This window comes from Rutidosis leptorrhynchoides, chromosome 5 (assembly GCF_046630445.1).
Source record: "Rutidosis leptorrhynchoides isolate AG116_Rl617_1_P2 chromosome 5, CSIRO_AGI_Rlap_v1, whole genome shotgun sequence".
Taxonomy (NCBI): domain Eukaryota; kingdom Viridiplantae; phylum Streptophyta; class Magnoliopsida; order Asterales; family Asteraceae; genus Rutidosis; species Rutidosis leptorrhynchoides.
In genome coordinates, this window is record NC_092337.1 from 461,889,429 (window position 1) to 461,905,833 (window position 16,405).

Consider the following 16,405-nt stretch of genomic DNA (forward strand, 5'->3'; position numbering starts at 1 on the left):
CAAACTTACAATACCGCTTATTTTACATAAAGCATGAAATATAGCACACAATAACTTTGATACAAGATAGTTGTGAAGATAATTCTAGCTAGTACACAAGTCGTTCAGCAAAGGCAATAAAGACACGTAATTCATACGTCCAGAAACAAGTCATGCATTCTGGTTTTACTAGGACTACTTCCCATCCTTGGTCTTGTGGAACATAACCGTTATGGCCGTTGATAAGACAGCGTGTTGTAACGTCGTCAAAGGGACGAGGGTTACGTAATGACCAACAGTCTCGTAATAACCTAAAAACCTCATTTCTTACCCCAATTACCGACTCCGTCACTTGTGGGAACATTTTGTTTAATAGTTGTAGCCTGATGTTCTTGTTCTCACTTTGGTGAGAAGCGAACATTACTAACCCGTAAGCATAACATGCTTCTTTATGTTGCATGTTAGCCGCTTTTTCTAAATCACGAAGTCCTATATTCGGATATACTGAGTCAAAATAATTTCTTAACCCATTGCGTAAAATAGCATTTGGGTTCCCCGCAATATATGCGTCAAAGTAAACACATCGTAACTTATGGATTTCCCAATGTGATATCCCCCATCTTTCGAACGAAAGCCTTTTATAAACCAAGGCATTCTTAGAACGTTCTTCGAATGTCTTACAAACTGATCTCGCCTTAAATAGTTGTGCCGAGGAATTCTGACCGACTCTAGACAAGATTTCATCAATCATGTCTCCGGGTAGGTCTCTTAAAATTTTGGGTTGTCTATCCATTTTGTGTTTTTATACTGTAAAATAGACAAGAGTTAGATTCATAAAAAAAATACTTATTAATACAACCAATTTTTACATATATCATAAAGCATAAGTACACTATATTACATATATTACACCACACGAATACAACTATCTTATTCCGACTCGCTCGTTTCTTCTTGTTCGGTTTTGGTTCGTTTTGCCAAGTTTCTAGGGATATATGATGTTCCCCTAATACGAGCCGTCGTTGTCCACATTGGTTTAGAAAAACCTGGTGGTTTAGAGGTTCCCAGGTCATTGTTACAACTTAAGGACTTCGGGGGTTGACGATACATATAAAGTTCATCGGGGTTGGAATTAGATTTCTCTATTTTTATACCTTTTCCCTTATTATTTTCTTTTGCCTTTTTAAATTCAGTTGGGGTAATTTCTATAACATCATCGGAATTCTCGTCGGAATCCGATTCATCGGAGAATTGGTAATCCTCCCAATATTTTGCTTCCTTGGCGGAAACACCATTGACCATAATTAACCTTGGTCGGTTGGTTGAGGATTCTCTTTTACTTAACCGTTTTATTATTTCCCCCACCGGTTCTATTTCTTCTTCTGGTTCCGATTCTTCTTCCGGTTCCGATTTTTCTTCCGGTTCCGACTCTTCTTCCGGTTCCTCTTCGGGAACTTGTGAATCAGTCCACGAATCATTCCAATTTACATTTGACTCTTCATTATTATTAGGTGAGTCAATGGGACTTGTTCTAGAGGTAGACATCTATCACATAATATCAAACACGTTAAGAGATTAATATATCACATAATATTCATATGTTAAAAATATATAGTTTCCAACAAAAATGTTAAGCAATCATTTTTAAAGAAAACACGGTCGAAGTCCAGACTCACTAATGCATCCTAACAAACTCGATAAGACACACTAATGCAAATTTTCTGGTTCTCTAAGACCAACGCTCGGATACCAACTGAAATGTCCCGTTCTTATTGATTAAAAACGTTCCATATTAATTGATTTCGTTGCGAGGTTTTGACCTCTATATGAGACGTTTTTCAAAGACTGCATTCATTTTTAAAACAAACCATAACCTTTATTTCATAAATAAAGGTTTAAAAAGCTTTACGTAGATTATCAAATAATGATAATCTAAAATATTTAGTTTACACACGACCATTACATAATGGTTTACAATACAAATATATTACATCGAAATCAGTTTCTTGAATGCAGTTTTTACACAATATCATACAAACATGGACTCCAAATCTTGTCCTTATTTTAGTATGCAACAGCGGAAGCTCTTAATAATCACCTGAGAATAAACATGCTTAAAACGTCAACAAAAATGTTGGTGAGTTATAGGTTTAACCTATATATATATCAAATCATAATAATAGACCACAAGATTTCATATTTCAATACACATCCCATACATAGAGATAAAAATCATTCATATGGTGAACACCTGGTAACCGACATTAACAAGATGCATATATATAAGAATATCCCCATCATTCCGGGACACCCTTCGGATATGATATAAATTTCGAAGTACTAAAGCATCCGGTACTTTGGATGGGGTTTGTTAGGCCCAATAGATCTATCTTTAGGATTCGCGTCAATTAGGGTGTCTGTTCCCTAATTCTTAGATTACCAGACTTAATAAAAAGGGGCATATTCGATTTCGATAATTCAACCATAGAATGTAGTTTCACGTACTTGTGTCTATTTTGTAAATCATTTATAAAACCTGCATGTATTCTCATCCCAAAAATATTAGATTTTAAAAGTGGGACTATAACTCACTTTCACAGATTTTTACTTCGTCGGGAAGTAAGACTTGGCCACTGGTTGATTCACGAACCTATAACAATATATACATATATATCAAAGTATGTTTAAAATATATTTACAACACTTTTAATATATTTTGATGTTTTAAGTTTATTAAGTCAGCTGTCCTCGTTAGTAACCTACAACTAGTTGTCCACAGTTAGATGTACAGAAATAAATCGATAAATATTATCTTGAATCAATCCACGACCCAGTGTATACGTATCTCAGTATTAATCACAACTCAAACTATATATATTTTGGAATCAACCTCAACCCTGTATAGCTAACTCCAACATTCACATATAGAGTGTCTATGGTTGTTCCGAAATATATATAGATGTGTCGACATGATAGGTCGAAACATTGTATACGTGTCTATGGTATCTCATGATTACATAATATACAATACAAGTTGATTAAGTTATGGTTGGAATAGATTTGTTACCAATTTTTACGTAGCTAAAATGAGAAAAATTATCCAATCTTGTTTTACCCATAACTTCTTCATTTTAAATCCGTTTTGAGTGAATCAAATTGATATGGTTTCATATTGAATTCTATTTTATGAATCTAAATAGAAAAGTATAGGTTTATAGTCGGAAAAATAAGTTACAAGTCGTTTTTGTAAAGGTAGTCATTTCAGTCGAAAGAACGACGTCTAGATGACCATTTTAGAAAACATACTTCCACTTTGAGTTTAACCATAATTTTTGGATATAGTTTCATGTTCATAATAAAAATCATTTTCTCAGAATAACAACTTTTAAATCAAAGTTTATCATAGTTTTTAATTAACTAACCCAAAACAGCCCGCGGTGTTACTACGACGGCGTAAATCCGGTTTTACGGTGTTTTTCGTGTTTCCAGGTTTTAAATCATTAAGTTAGCATATCATATAGATATATAACATGTGTGTAGTTAATTTTAAAAGTCAAGTTAGAAGGATTAACTTTTGTTTGCGAACAAGTTTAGAATTAACTAAACTATGTTCTAGTGATTACGAGTTTAAACCTTCGAATAAGATAGTTTTATATATATGAATCGAATGATGTTATGAACATCATTACTACCTCAAGTTTAGTAGGTAAACCTACTGGAAGTGACAAGAAATGATCTAGCTTCAAAGGATCTTGGATGGCTTGAAAGTTCTTGAAGTAGGATCATGACACAAAAACAAGTTCAAGTAAGATTTTTACTCGAATTAAAATAGTTTATAGTTATAGAAATTGAATCAAAGTTTGAATATGAATATTACCTTGAATAAGAAAGATAACCTACTGTATATAACAAAGGTTTCTTGATCTTAGATGATTACTTGGAATGGATTAGAAAGCTTGGAAGTAAATTAGTAAACTTGAAGGGATTTTTGAAGTGTTCTTGAAGTGTTCTTCCTATGATGATTATAGCTTGATTCTTGAAGTGATTTTTGATGAAGATGATGATTAACTACTGGAAAAATACGTTCATAATAGTATGTGTGTGTTGAGAGAGAATTAGAAAGAGAATTGGAAGTGAAATGGAGTGAATGGTGAGTGGTAATTGGTGAGTGGTGAGTGGGGTTAAAAAGAGTTCTAGTTAGTTGACTAGCTCATGGTAGAAGTTAAAATTGATTAGTCATACATGACATAATCAAGAGTGGAATCCCATGCTAGTTCCTATTGGTATATACTCATAGTAAGTACGTTTTGAAGCTGTGTATAATACGGGTAAGAATACGACTAGAATTCTTGATGAAAGAAAAGAATGGAAAAGTAACTGTAACCATTTTCGTTAAGTATGAGTGTTTTGATATATGTCTTGAAGTCTTCCAAAAGTATTTTAATACATCTAAATACACTACATGTATATACATTTTAACTGAGTCGTTCAGTCATCGTTAGTCGTTACATGTAAGTGTTGTTTTGAAACCTTTAAGTTAACGATCTCAATTAATGTTGTTAACCCATTGTTTATTATATCTAATGAGATGTTAAATTATTATATTATCATGATATTATGATATATTAATATATCTTAATATGATATATATATACATTTAAATGTCGTTACAACGATAATCGTTACATATATGTCTCGTTTCGAAATCCTTAAGTTAGTAGTCTTGTATATAACTCATTGTTAATATACTTATGGATATACTTACTTATCATAATCTCATGTTAACCATATGTATATCCATATATATATCATCATGTCATTTTTACAAGTGTTAACATTCGTAAATCGCCGGTCAACTTGGGTGGTCAATTGTCTATATGAAACATATTTCAATTAATCAAGTCTTAACAAGTTTGATTGCTTAACATGTTGGAAACATTTAATCATGTAAATATCAATCTCAATTAATATATATAAACATGGAAAAGTTCGGGTCACTACAAAATCAGCCCCAATTCTGGGGCTGATCAGCAAATACAAAATAATTGAGCACACACAATACACACGAAACTTTTTACGTGGAAAACCTCTCAAAATCGAGAGTAAAAACCACAGGACTCGTAAGCCACTTAAATTCCACAATCATCAACAAAGAGAACAATACAATAGATCTTCTCTAGATCATCTAGAGGTATACAACATCATCATACTCTTGAACTACAACAATCAACAAGTATATGAACAACCTAAAAGACAAAAGAGGAATTATCTCACCCAAAATTCTGCTACTGTTCGACCTGCTGTAACTCGATCTACAGACCGCTTTAGACAAATTCAACGGTTGAAAATGTTGGCACTGATATCAGGAAGACACAGCCCAAAAATTGTGAAGATTCAACTGTCGGATCTCCGGGGATCGAAGGTTTTCTGGCCTGCTGTCACTGTAGACGGAAATGGGGTTTTCACTCTTTTCTTGATCTCACTTCTATCAGTAATCTCTCTCTTAATGAATACATCTGCACAATTGATTCAAATAATGCCTAAGACACTTGACCAAGTCAACAAGCATCTTGGGCCTAAATTTGTTGGGCTTGGGCTAAGCTTTCCTCATATTTGGAAACTTAAATAAAAACCCAACAACGGGTTCGGGTGGGGAGTCGTAGTTAGCCCAAGTCGCTTCACAAGATTAACGGATATCAAATTCTTTTGACTCCCTGTAACAATGATAGCATCAATTAACTCTTGCTTCACCTGAATCTTCAGTGTAAACAATTCTTCTCTCTTGTTCATGTTTACAGATGCAACTGTCTTCTTGTTTCGGGTGTTTGTCACAAGTGACAAACTTTTATCGACTTCCTCCATCGTTCCAAGTTATACGGCTCCATTGTTTACGGTTGTGACCATTGTATGTTTCCCTTTTTCTTTTGACCATTTGTTTGGAAAAAGTGAGGAATTTTTCTTCCAACATTTCTCAAGTACATGGCCTTCTACCCCACAATGTTCACAGAATGTGGTAGGATCAGATGGAGTTTTGCCATTTTGTTTTTGTGAATTTATTTTAGTTGCAGATCCAATACCCTCATCTAAATCATCTTGCTTATAAATCACCATCTTATTCTTCTGTTCAATTGCCATTTCTATACCACTGGCATTAGATACACTTGTAATTGAGTGCAACCTCAATTCTATACGAATCTGACGTGCTAACCCTGCCACATACTTAGTGATGGTCTCTTCACTATCGATTGAGATACCCAAGGAGACAGCGAGGCATCTAAATTCAGTAGTATATTCTTGTACGAGTTGGTTTGATTGTTGTCGCAGATTGTGCCAACGCGTCCAACGATCTTGGGAATACCCCATCGGGTAAAACTCTTGTCGTAGAAGTCGGGTGAAGTCTGTCCATCTCACTTCTTCTTCTGTTTGTGTCTTTAGGTAGACATTCCACCAAGCTAATACATGGCCAGTAAGTTTTAGCCGTGCAAAAGTCACTTTCTCCACGCTTCTGAAACCGTACAAAGTGAAATACGTCTCGAGTTGATCGATCCAAGAGTCTAGTTTCTCGGCGTCTACGATACCATCGTAAGTGGGGATATCAATTTTGGCTTCTACCTTAAAAGGTCTTGTTGACTCCCGTCTTCTCGAGGTACTAACATCACTCAGATCATCATCCTCGCCTGACCTCTCTCCGGATTCATCCTCTGTTTTTTTCTTCAAAGGGGTTGCGTGGGCCTTTGGTTTCGTTTGGGTTTGAATCCAAGATAGCACGGATTCCATCTGAGACGTAATTCGATCTACTTTAGATGATAACTCATCCGTAGACGATGAATTTCCTTCTCCAGTCATCGAAACTGTTGTTTCTTGTGTCTTTGATATCTTCCGATGTTGCTTTAATTCGATCAAAGGTTCGCCGGTTATTTGATATGCGGATTTAGTGTGCACCATACACGAGGTAGGAACACGGCTCTGGATACCACTTGATCCGTTACGAACGCAAGAACACAAACACAATTCGTAAGGATGCTAATGTTTGTTTGTTGTTGAATATTCTAAACGAATCTGTTAAGGACAACAAAAGAATTATGGGGTAAAACTTTGTTTATTGTTTTCTCTTTAGTACATGTATGTGTATGAATACAAAATTACTAAAGGCTGCCTCACTCTTTCCTTTTACATTCTATTTATAATAATGCAAAAAGAAGCAATCTCTACATGATTTCCACTAATGGTCACATGTGCCCATCGTGTGCAGTTTTTAACTGAACCACAAGTCACGATCTTATTTGAGTAAAAGATGGGTTTTTTTTACTCTGATTTTGTGCCACAATTCTCGGAGTTGGTTAGGATCCTACGGATCAGTAGGATTATCCAACATGTATGTCTAAACTAGTATAGTTTTTTTGCACAGTGTACGAGCCTTCTGATTCGACTAAAAGTAAGTTATGGTTTTGAATTCGGAAATTCAAACTTGTTGATACTCCGATGTTGCTGACACGAACGCCGTAAGTTTTTCCCATAATAAAATAATATATACAATACTATAATTTTTTGTAAAATACTACTGTATGAGATTATAATGAATAATGATTGCATATATACCTGGTTTGACATTAATAGTATCATGATCAATGCCATCAGGAACAAGGGTATGATTATATCTATATGGCCCTTTCCCGTTAATAAGAACGTCATCAGGCATTCCAAGTTTACGCCCAGCATCAAGCGCCTTTCTTAAAGCCTACAAAATAACAGGGATTTATAAATTAATTGCACTAATACAGGAAATTAAGCTTCAAATTAAAAGGGGCATTTTAGTTCGGAAACTTACAGTGTGGTTCCTTATGTACCAATCACCAATCAAGATTGTACTATTGCCAGTAGGGGTATCAAATGGGATTGCAATTATGGACCTAGGATTAAAAATAATGCTACTGAAACCACCCGAAGCTCTTTGAAAATTGAGGGATGGGAAGTAAAAGTAGCTGCCTATTTGGTCTTTAACTTAGTTTATGAGATTTTGGTCAACAGTTCAATTGGATCGTTTCTCGAATTTTTAGGTCTAGATTTTAGTTCACGAGTGTTATGTGATGGAATTAGAACAACTTTCGTTAAGAAATCGTATCCTAAAAACGCCTAAATGTTAACAACCGTTAATTTTAGGGACTACACACGCGGGTACCCGGTCACCAATAGCCTACATTAGAACACTTTTTGAAGGTATGTGACCTACACTGGTATTTTTTTGAGTATATAGCCTACATTAGAACAAAAATAAAAGTATAAAGCTATTTGATAGCCTTAAACCTTCTCGTTAATTCCAGTTGACATAAACTATGGAGACAAATCTTGTGAAGCTTTTCCCCTGTTTCAAGATTTTCTGTAGATTATTTCACTATTGTAACCTGCAGTTTTGATTTTTATTTTGTGGAACAAAATATCAGCAAATTAAAATATTTCATTAACTCAATCAAGTTTACAAGGTAATATTAACTCCTTCCTCTGAATTTCTTGATATTCATGTACAAGAATGAAGAAATCGGAATGACAATAATAACATACAAAAAGAATTAAAGGATAAATGGCTTTAATCAAGAATATATTAACGCTAATATACATTCAAATCTGATCTGATGACAATTAAATGTGGGCAGATTTCATTTGCCATACGTTGACAGATGCGGTTACTCTTGCAGCCGTAGCATTGTTAAACAAGAACAACTTAGCATTATTGTAGATTGCCTTTGTTGGATAAACTCGTGAAGTGATACATGTTCTTCCTTCTTGTGCAAAACTTTCAACTATTGAATGATCTACCAAAATTCTCATAGACAGTTTTTCACCTTTGAGTACCGGGACGATGTTTCCATAGATTGATTTATCAACATCACCAGCAGTAGAGGACCTACAATTAAATAAAGGAATAAGAGATCAAACGTGCATTACATTTAGTATTCAAAGTTGGCAATTTTTTTATTTTGTTAGTGTTGAAAATAAGAAGAAACAAAATATAATACAAACCTGGATTGATCAGCACAGAAGAAAGTTTTAAGGTCGCCATTGACTGCTTTAGCAACGTAGAAATAGACAGGGGTGTGTTCAATGAGGCCCTCGTGTGCAAGGACAGAAAATCCGAATGGCCCTAATGCACCTCGTTGAGCTGCTCCACCATTTTTAGAGCAATCGTAAGCAACATCAGCACCATTCAGTCGCAACACAGTGGCCTTGTCAAGTTCAAATTCAGCAACAATATCTAGCTGTAAATGTTATCAAATATCTTATAATCAGTAATAAAGTAGCCAACACCACAATTAACAAAAAAGAAAGATAGTACAACTTTTTTGGGAACAAGATTAAATGTATAGTAAGTACTGTATTTAGCTAGTATACCTGAGATGATGCAGGTAGATTGAGCGGTATGAGTGAGCCAGCTTCTACTACTACATTCCTGAATACTGTTACGTTTGATCGAAGTCCATTAATTTCTTCAACCGGCCATTGAACTATATTGCTTTGAGTTTTCTTATCCAACACCACTGTTCTTGGAACACCCTGTAAATTGAAGACAAAACCAGAAATAAATGTATTATATTATATATAATTATATAACTGTTTCATAAGTAATATTTGGGATGTGACAAAATAATTATTATTTGTAACTAGCTAGCTAGCTTACCATGAGAGAAGCCCAACCCTTCTTAATGTCAGAGGTTTCCGTATCAGTTTCCTTAATCCAACTCCACACAACTCTTCTTGCCTTATTTTGGTCGTAGAATGTTTTGGAGGCGTAATATATTCCATAATCGTATCTCAACCCGATTCCAACATCTAGAGTAGGATTATCCGGTGTCCATTTTCCATTATAAGCATCATAAGTACCAATGGCGTAATAATCATTCCGATCATCATCCATGCTCGCTTTGACTATATGTTTGACACCAGGACCATCTACTGACGTATCAAGACCATTTTCGTCTTGTTTTGATATCGGGTAAAAGTCCACACATTCCCACATACCTGTACCCGGTACCGCATGGAGCAATCCATCTAAAAGCTCAAAGGTTTTAAAATCTTCCGTGTCGTAAACCAAGGAGATACCGGTTTTGTTGAGCATAGACCCAATTGTAATACGCCATTTGCCCTCGGGTGTCTTCCATGCGGTTGTGGGGTCACGGAAGTCCTTACTATCGATACCTGGTGGTGGGACAAGGACCGGGTTACCAGGGTACTTGACCCAGTTGATCAAGAGCGGGTCAGATGGGTCAGCTGGATATGCTAGGTTTTGAACTTGGACCGATTCGTTGGTGGATCCGGTATAAAGGACCACAAGTTCACCGTTGGGAAGAATAGTGGCTGAACCAGTCCAGACACCTTGTTCGTCGTACCACTGGTCGGTTTCCATAGCGATTGGGAGGTGGCGCCAGTTAATAAGGTCCTTTGAGACGGCATGACCCCAAACAATTTTGCCCCACACAGGAGCGTCTGGGTGATATTGGTAAAACAAGTGATACCATCCTTTGTAAAAAACAGGAGCTGCAACATATTTAATTTGGAGATAACAAATCAGTAAAGAAGTTACCAATAAAAACAAAACATGAATAATCAAAACACTCTTCACCTTAATATATTAAATTATGGTTTCTGATTGTTAATTAAACGTTTATTTTAAAATTTTATCATATTTGTTAGATTGAAATGCATAATCCAAAATATAATCCAAAATATAAAGAGCAATGTAATTGGGGTATAATTTTTCATAATTGTAACGGTTCAAGTCATATAATAGACATATTCGTCTAAAATTATAACCTGATTATTATTTATTTATTACTACGTATGTATTACATGTATAAATGTATTAAGACGTATATATTACTGGGCATAAGATTATTTACTGTATAACAATAATATGGATGGTCTATGGTCTATATCATACAGTAATATGGTTGGTCGGTGATACTCCGTATATGTTTATGGTCACCCTGGATCCAGCACTTTTAAGGTATGGGCCCTTTCCTTTAAAAAACATTTACTGTACTTTTAAAAGTGAAAGCCTTGCTTGGAAAGTATACTATCTTTCTTCTTTTTCTGTTACTATCCAATCAATATTGATGATTAATTTAATTGTTAGATTTGTGTTGCCGAATATTGACAACATTTTGTGCTGTAATTATATCAATTTTGTCGATATATTTATTTTTGTTCAATTAATGGATACGAATGGTAAATAATTTTAACATATTTAGAATAGTTGTTATTAAATTTTGTTGTATTAAAGAAATTAGAAACAATATAGTGACTTAAATAGATTGGGCAGTCAAGAATGTTGGTATTTAATTTGTTGTATAGAGTTAGTGGTATATATTTTTTTCTTCTTCAGAATAACATAACATATAACATAATAACATTATAACAGAAGCAAACATCAACAGATATAATTGGTACAAAAGTAAATTAGAAAATGAGTTCTAGTCAACAAACAACTAAAACATGTCTTTCAATTTTATTTTTTTACCTTTTTCGGAATATTAAAAACATGCTTAAATAAATGAAGGATCTGTAAACCGAAACAAGCATTCCGAAATAAGAAAGAATCACTAACATGTATTTCAACATGTATTTCAAATAAATTTGAATGATTGATGATTTTTAATATTGTTGTCTTGAAAGGCGAGCAAATTGTATTTGATTTGATGTAATAAAAATAAAATAAACGAATTATAAGTTGGACTTACCATTAGGATCTGCAGAGAGAATCGCGTTCACGAGCAACACCAACGTACCCAATTGAACAAAATCAATGAATATTTATTAGACAATGTAAAAATAATCATTCCCAATATTCAATATTCAGTTTTCTCATATATTTTTTTAATATTAAATAATAAAAAATGAAAATGCCATGTTGCTGACCACATTCATCATGTGAAATATTCAACAAAGGCAACTTTAATTTTATGAGTTGTAATTAAATGAAGATGATATTACCGTTCATCCAGTTGTTTTGTGGTTGGAAATGAAAAGCAGTTCTTTGCCAATCCAACATGTTGGAGCTCCATGGATATGAATTGTCTGCTTGCTCACCACCCAACAACAACAATGACTTCGGACGGAACGATTTCTCCGACACTCCTTGATCCACACCACGTGACAACCACGTGACCACCGGAGAAGGAACGGCATTGGTACTGTTCACGGTTTCCAACGGAAGAGCAGGCCCGTTTCCAGCAATCAAGACAACTAGAAAGGCAACACCCAAAAAGGCAGACACCAGAAAGATGGCCGCTGTTTTAGGGGTGGGATCCACATTTTTGGTGGATTGTTCACCGTCGGACAATGGGGCGTAGGAATAAGGAAGGGTGATTGAGTTGTTTTCAAGATCTGAAGAAGAAGAAGGGGAGGAGGTAGTCGTCATGTTTTGAGAGGCAAGTAACGTGGATTGGTGAAATACGCTGGCAACTTTAAGCTTTTTATAACGAAAATTTCGGAGTGGTTGAATATTATTGGTGCTGAGGTGGAATTTGCTGAATACACGTGGTTGTGTACAACAGGCCTCTATCAGACAATTATTTTCTTTTTTAATTTCTACTAGCTAAATTACCCTTGAAATCACTGGTTGATTTAAACGAAATATATTAATAATATTTTTTAGGTATTAAGTGAATATAAATGCTAAACTCATTTATTTTAATGACATGTTTGACTAAGAAGTTTGTCGTTGTTTTTACAAATATATAGAGGCATGTATTTTCGCATACATATGTACCGTAATTAATTTCGTAAATAATAACAATAAAGTTCACTCAAAGTTGAGTAGTTATATTTATATTTATATTTTTAATAATAATAATAATTATTAGTAATAATAAATGCATTTTAAATTTTTATAGAAAATTAAAATTACAATTTAGGAGAGATTAATATTTTCTTTTATAAAAGATTTCGTATTATTTTTTTAATTAAATTAATATATAATTATGACATCATCCTTATAAAAAGTAAAGGATAATTAGTTTAATGATTACATCATCATTTTAGAGCTTTATATGGTTATATAAATGAGTATTTGAATTTAGAGTTGATTATCATACACCATTTACAGTTTTATTTCATAAATTTACTATTATTATTATCCTATAAATTAATCTAAAAATATAAACTTATATTATTATTCTAAATATAATTAAAAGTATAATAGTGAATTAGATGTAGATATATCAAAAGTGATGTGTGAGAAGCATATTCCTTTAAATTTGTACCAAACCCATGAAATTTTTACCAAACACCCATTCTCCTTTTTTTTAAAAAATATAGCACTAACTATAGTCAAATACGGAGTATATCTTATTATTTCTAACCTTTTTCAATTAACAAAATAATACAGTAAATATTAAAACAAAATACTAATATTATCGGTATACATTCAATGATGTTAAAGACAAAAGTGAAGATAATAGATCAAGTATTCTAAGTATATAAGATTATTTCTTAGACCATTTCTAACTGTGATTGTAATATCACGAGCAGTTTATGCATTTTGTAGTTAAAAAAAAAAACAATCTGTCTGTGACATGACAATGTCAGTTTCTTACCTTTTTAACTCTTGTGTCAAATATTTAGTAGGGTGATATGGTAAAAAATTTATTTAGAAATTGCGTTTGAGAGAATAAATTAATAAAAAAAACATAATTGTTATAATTCAGTAGGCTTATAACTACCTTTAGTGGTTCTTGACTGTAGAAGGTATATAGAAATAGAGATAAATGAGAGTTTGGTGGCATTTGGAATCTAGAGAGAGAGTGTGTTTTTGTTAACCAAAAAATACATACAATAAACTCTAACTCAACACACCTATTTATACTCAAAAAAATATACTATGCAATATCTATAATAATAATAAAATTATCATCCAATTATTACTTTTATAACACTCCCCCTTGGATGATAATTTTATTAGTGAATAACTAGTACTGCCTCGTTAAAAACCTTGCTAAAGAAAATCCTTTGGGATAAAACTTTAGCTAAGGGAAAAAGAGTGCAGCATAGAGTTGACTCCCCCTCAAGTAGGCAACGCCTGAGTTGTTACATCTTCTGAACATGCCTCATGCCAATATTATGAACGTGTGTTCTGAAAATAGCAGTTGGAAGTGCTTTGGTGAAAAGGTCAGCAGAGTTTTTGCTGGACTGAACATATCTCATTTCAATCTGGTTGTCCTTAATGAGATTTTGAGTGTATGAGAAGAATCTAGGGGGTATGTGTTTTGTTCGGTCACTTTTGATATACCCTTCTTTCATCTGTGTTATGCAAGCTACATTATCTTCATAGATAGTTGTTGAACTTTTATTGCGTTCTAGTCCACAAGAATCAGTAATGAGTTGTGTCATTGATCTCAACCAAAAACATTCCCGACTGGCTTCATGTAATGCAATTACTTCGGCATGATTTGATGATGTTGCAACAAGTGTTTGTTTTTGAGAACGCCATGATATTGCGGTACCTCCATTTAGGAATACATATCTATTTTGAGATTTAGCTTTATGTGGATCAGATAAATAACCTGCATCTGCATAACCAACCAAATCTTGTTTTGATTCGTTAGAATAAAATAATTATAAATCAGTAGTTCCCCGAAGGTATCAAACTATTTGTTTGATCCCATTCCAATGTCTTTTGGTAGGGGCTGAGCTGAACCTTGTCAACAAATTAACTGCAAAAGAAATGTCAGATCTTGTATAATTTGTAAGATATATAAGAGCCCCAATTGCACTAAAATATGGAACTTCTGAACCAAGAAGATCTTCATGATCTTCTAGAGGATGAAATGGATTAGTATCAATATTAAGATCTAACAACCATATGAGTACTTAATGGTTTTTGTCTTGTCCATATTAAAATATTTTAAAATCTTTTCGGTATAAGTTGTTTGATGTATAAGTAAGTCATTAGTTATATGCTCAATATGTAAATCAACGTAATACTTGATTTTTTTTATTTTAAAATTTTTCTTTAGAAGTTGAATGGCTTCATAGATTTCTTTATTTAAGATAATTGATATAAACAGCTATGATCACATATCCGAACATTGTTTTTATAAAACACACATGCAAATAAGTTTATATGTATACCCTTTTCTTATCAAGTAGTAATTTAATCGATTATACCACATACGTCCCGATTGTATAAACCCATTTAGAAATCTTTGTGATTTAATGGAATATATTCCCTTGGGTTTTGCATTAGATGCTTATGATACCTTAACCCTTCAGGTATATTCATATATATATCACTATTAAGTGATCCATACAGATAAGTAGTAACAACATCCATGAGATGCATTTAAATAACTACCAGGTTGATTAAGTATCTAATAAGTAATTATATTCATTATAGGAGGATAAGTTTTTCTCCTAATTCATTTTTGGTCTTTGTGGGAAATCTTGAGTTACAAGTCTAGTTTTGCCTTGTAACTTCATTTGCACATTTCTTTTCGGATAAAAATTCATTTGTATCCCATTGATTCACATCTTTAAAAGTGATAACGATTGATCCAAAAACTTTTCTTTTATTGAGCGATTCTAATTCAGCTCGTATTGCTCCTTTCCGTTGAGTTCAATCACGTCTATTTTGATATTCAATGACAGATTTTGGTTCCAGATCATCATCTTTATTCATGATGTCATTGTAACATTATATGAAAATATCTCATCAAGATTTTTCATTTCATTTCAGTTTCATAATATTGCATAATTTATTGCAATTTATGTATTTACATTTATCAATATCCTCTGCAGAAGGAGTATTGATTTGTGGTTCTTGTTGAACACTTTCTTTTACCTCATTATCAGCTGATTTTCTTTTTCGAGGATTTTTATCTTTGGAACCAATTGGTCTCCCACGTTTCTGCCGTAGCAAAGACTCATGAGTGACATTATTGCCAACTTTTGTAATTTCAATTCTAGCTGAAGCATTTACTGCTGGTATATATGATTTAGTCACTTATTTTTTGTATCTTTAAATGCATAAAGTAATTAATTTGCAAGTTCTTGCATATGCATTATATTTGAACTTTCTTTTCGCATTCTTTTGTGCGATGATCAATATTCCTTAATTGATGTTCACACCATGAAGCATCATTTTATTTATATTTCATTTCTCCCCCTAATATAGGGAACAATGTTTAATTAAAGTGACAATCGACAAAACTTGCTGTAAAAACATCACCCGTCATGGGTTCAATATATCTTATGATTGAAGATGTTTCATATCTAACATATATTTCAATCCTTCTTTGAGGAACCATTTGTTGTGGTTGTTCAATTAAAAATACACTGCACAACCAAATGTTCTAAGATGGAAAATATTTGGTCTCCACCAAAATTAAGTTGGTAATGGAGAATATTTATAACTTGCACTTGATTTAATGCGAAT

At 33.3% G+C, this 16,405-nt stretch overlaps 1 protein-coding gene across 1 annotated transcript; it reads right to left on the bottom strand.

Annotated features, from left to right (window-relative positions):
• Positions 1–8,446: 8,446 nt before the first annotated feature.
• Positions 8,447–11,798, bottom strand: LOC139846764 (acid beta-fructofuranosidase-like). The gene is made up of 5 exons (XM_071836278.1): positions 11,712–11,798; positions 9,653–10,509; positions 9,367–9,528; positions 8,998–9,233; positions 8,447–8,881 (listed from the first exon to the last, which is right to left on the bottom strand). Exons 2-5 carry the CDS (start codon positions 10,376–10,378, stop codon positions 8,617–8,619), a joined length of 1,389 nt encoding a protein of 462 aa, XP_071692379.1. The 5' UTR covers positions 10,379–10,509; positions 11,712–11,798; the 3' UTR covers positions 8,447–8,616.
• Between the last annotated feature and the right edge of the window lie 4,607 nt (positions 11,799–16,405).

Coding starts and splice junctions, on each gene's coding strand:
- LOC139846764 (XM_071836278.1), bottom strand. CDS start 10,378: ATGGAAACCGACCAGTGGTACGACGAACAAGGTGTCTGGACTGGTTCA. Junction 9,529..9,652: donor AGGGTTGGGCTTCTCTCATG/GTAAGCTAGCTA, acceptor TTCAATTTACAG/GGTGTTCCAAGAACAGTGGT. Junction 8,882..8,997: donor TTCTGTGCTGATCAATCCAG/GTTTGTATTATA, acceptor ATTTAATTGTAG/GTCCTCTACTGCTGGTGATG.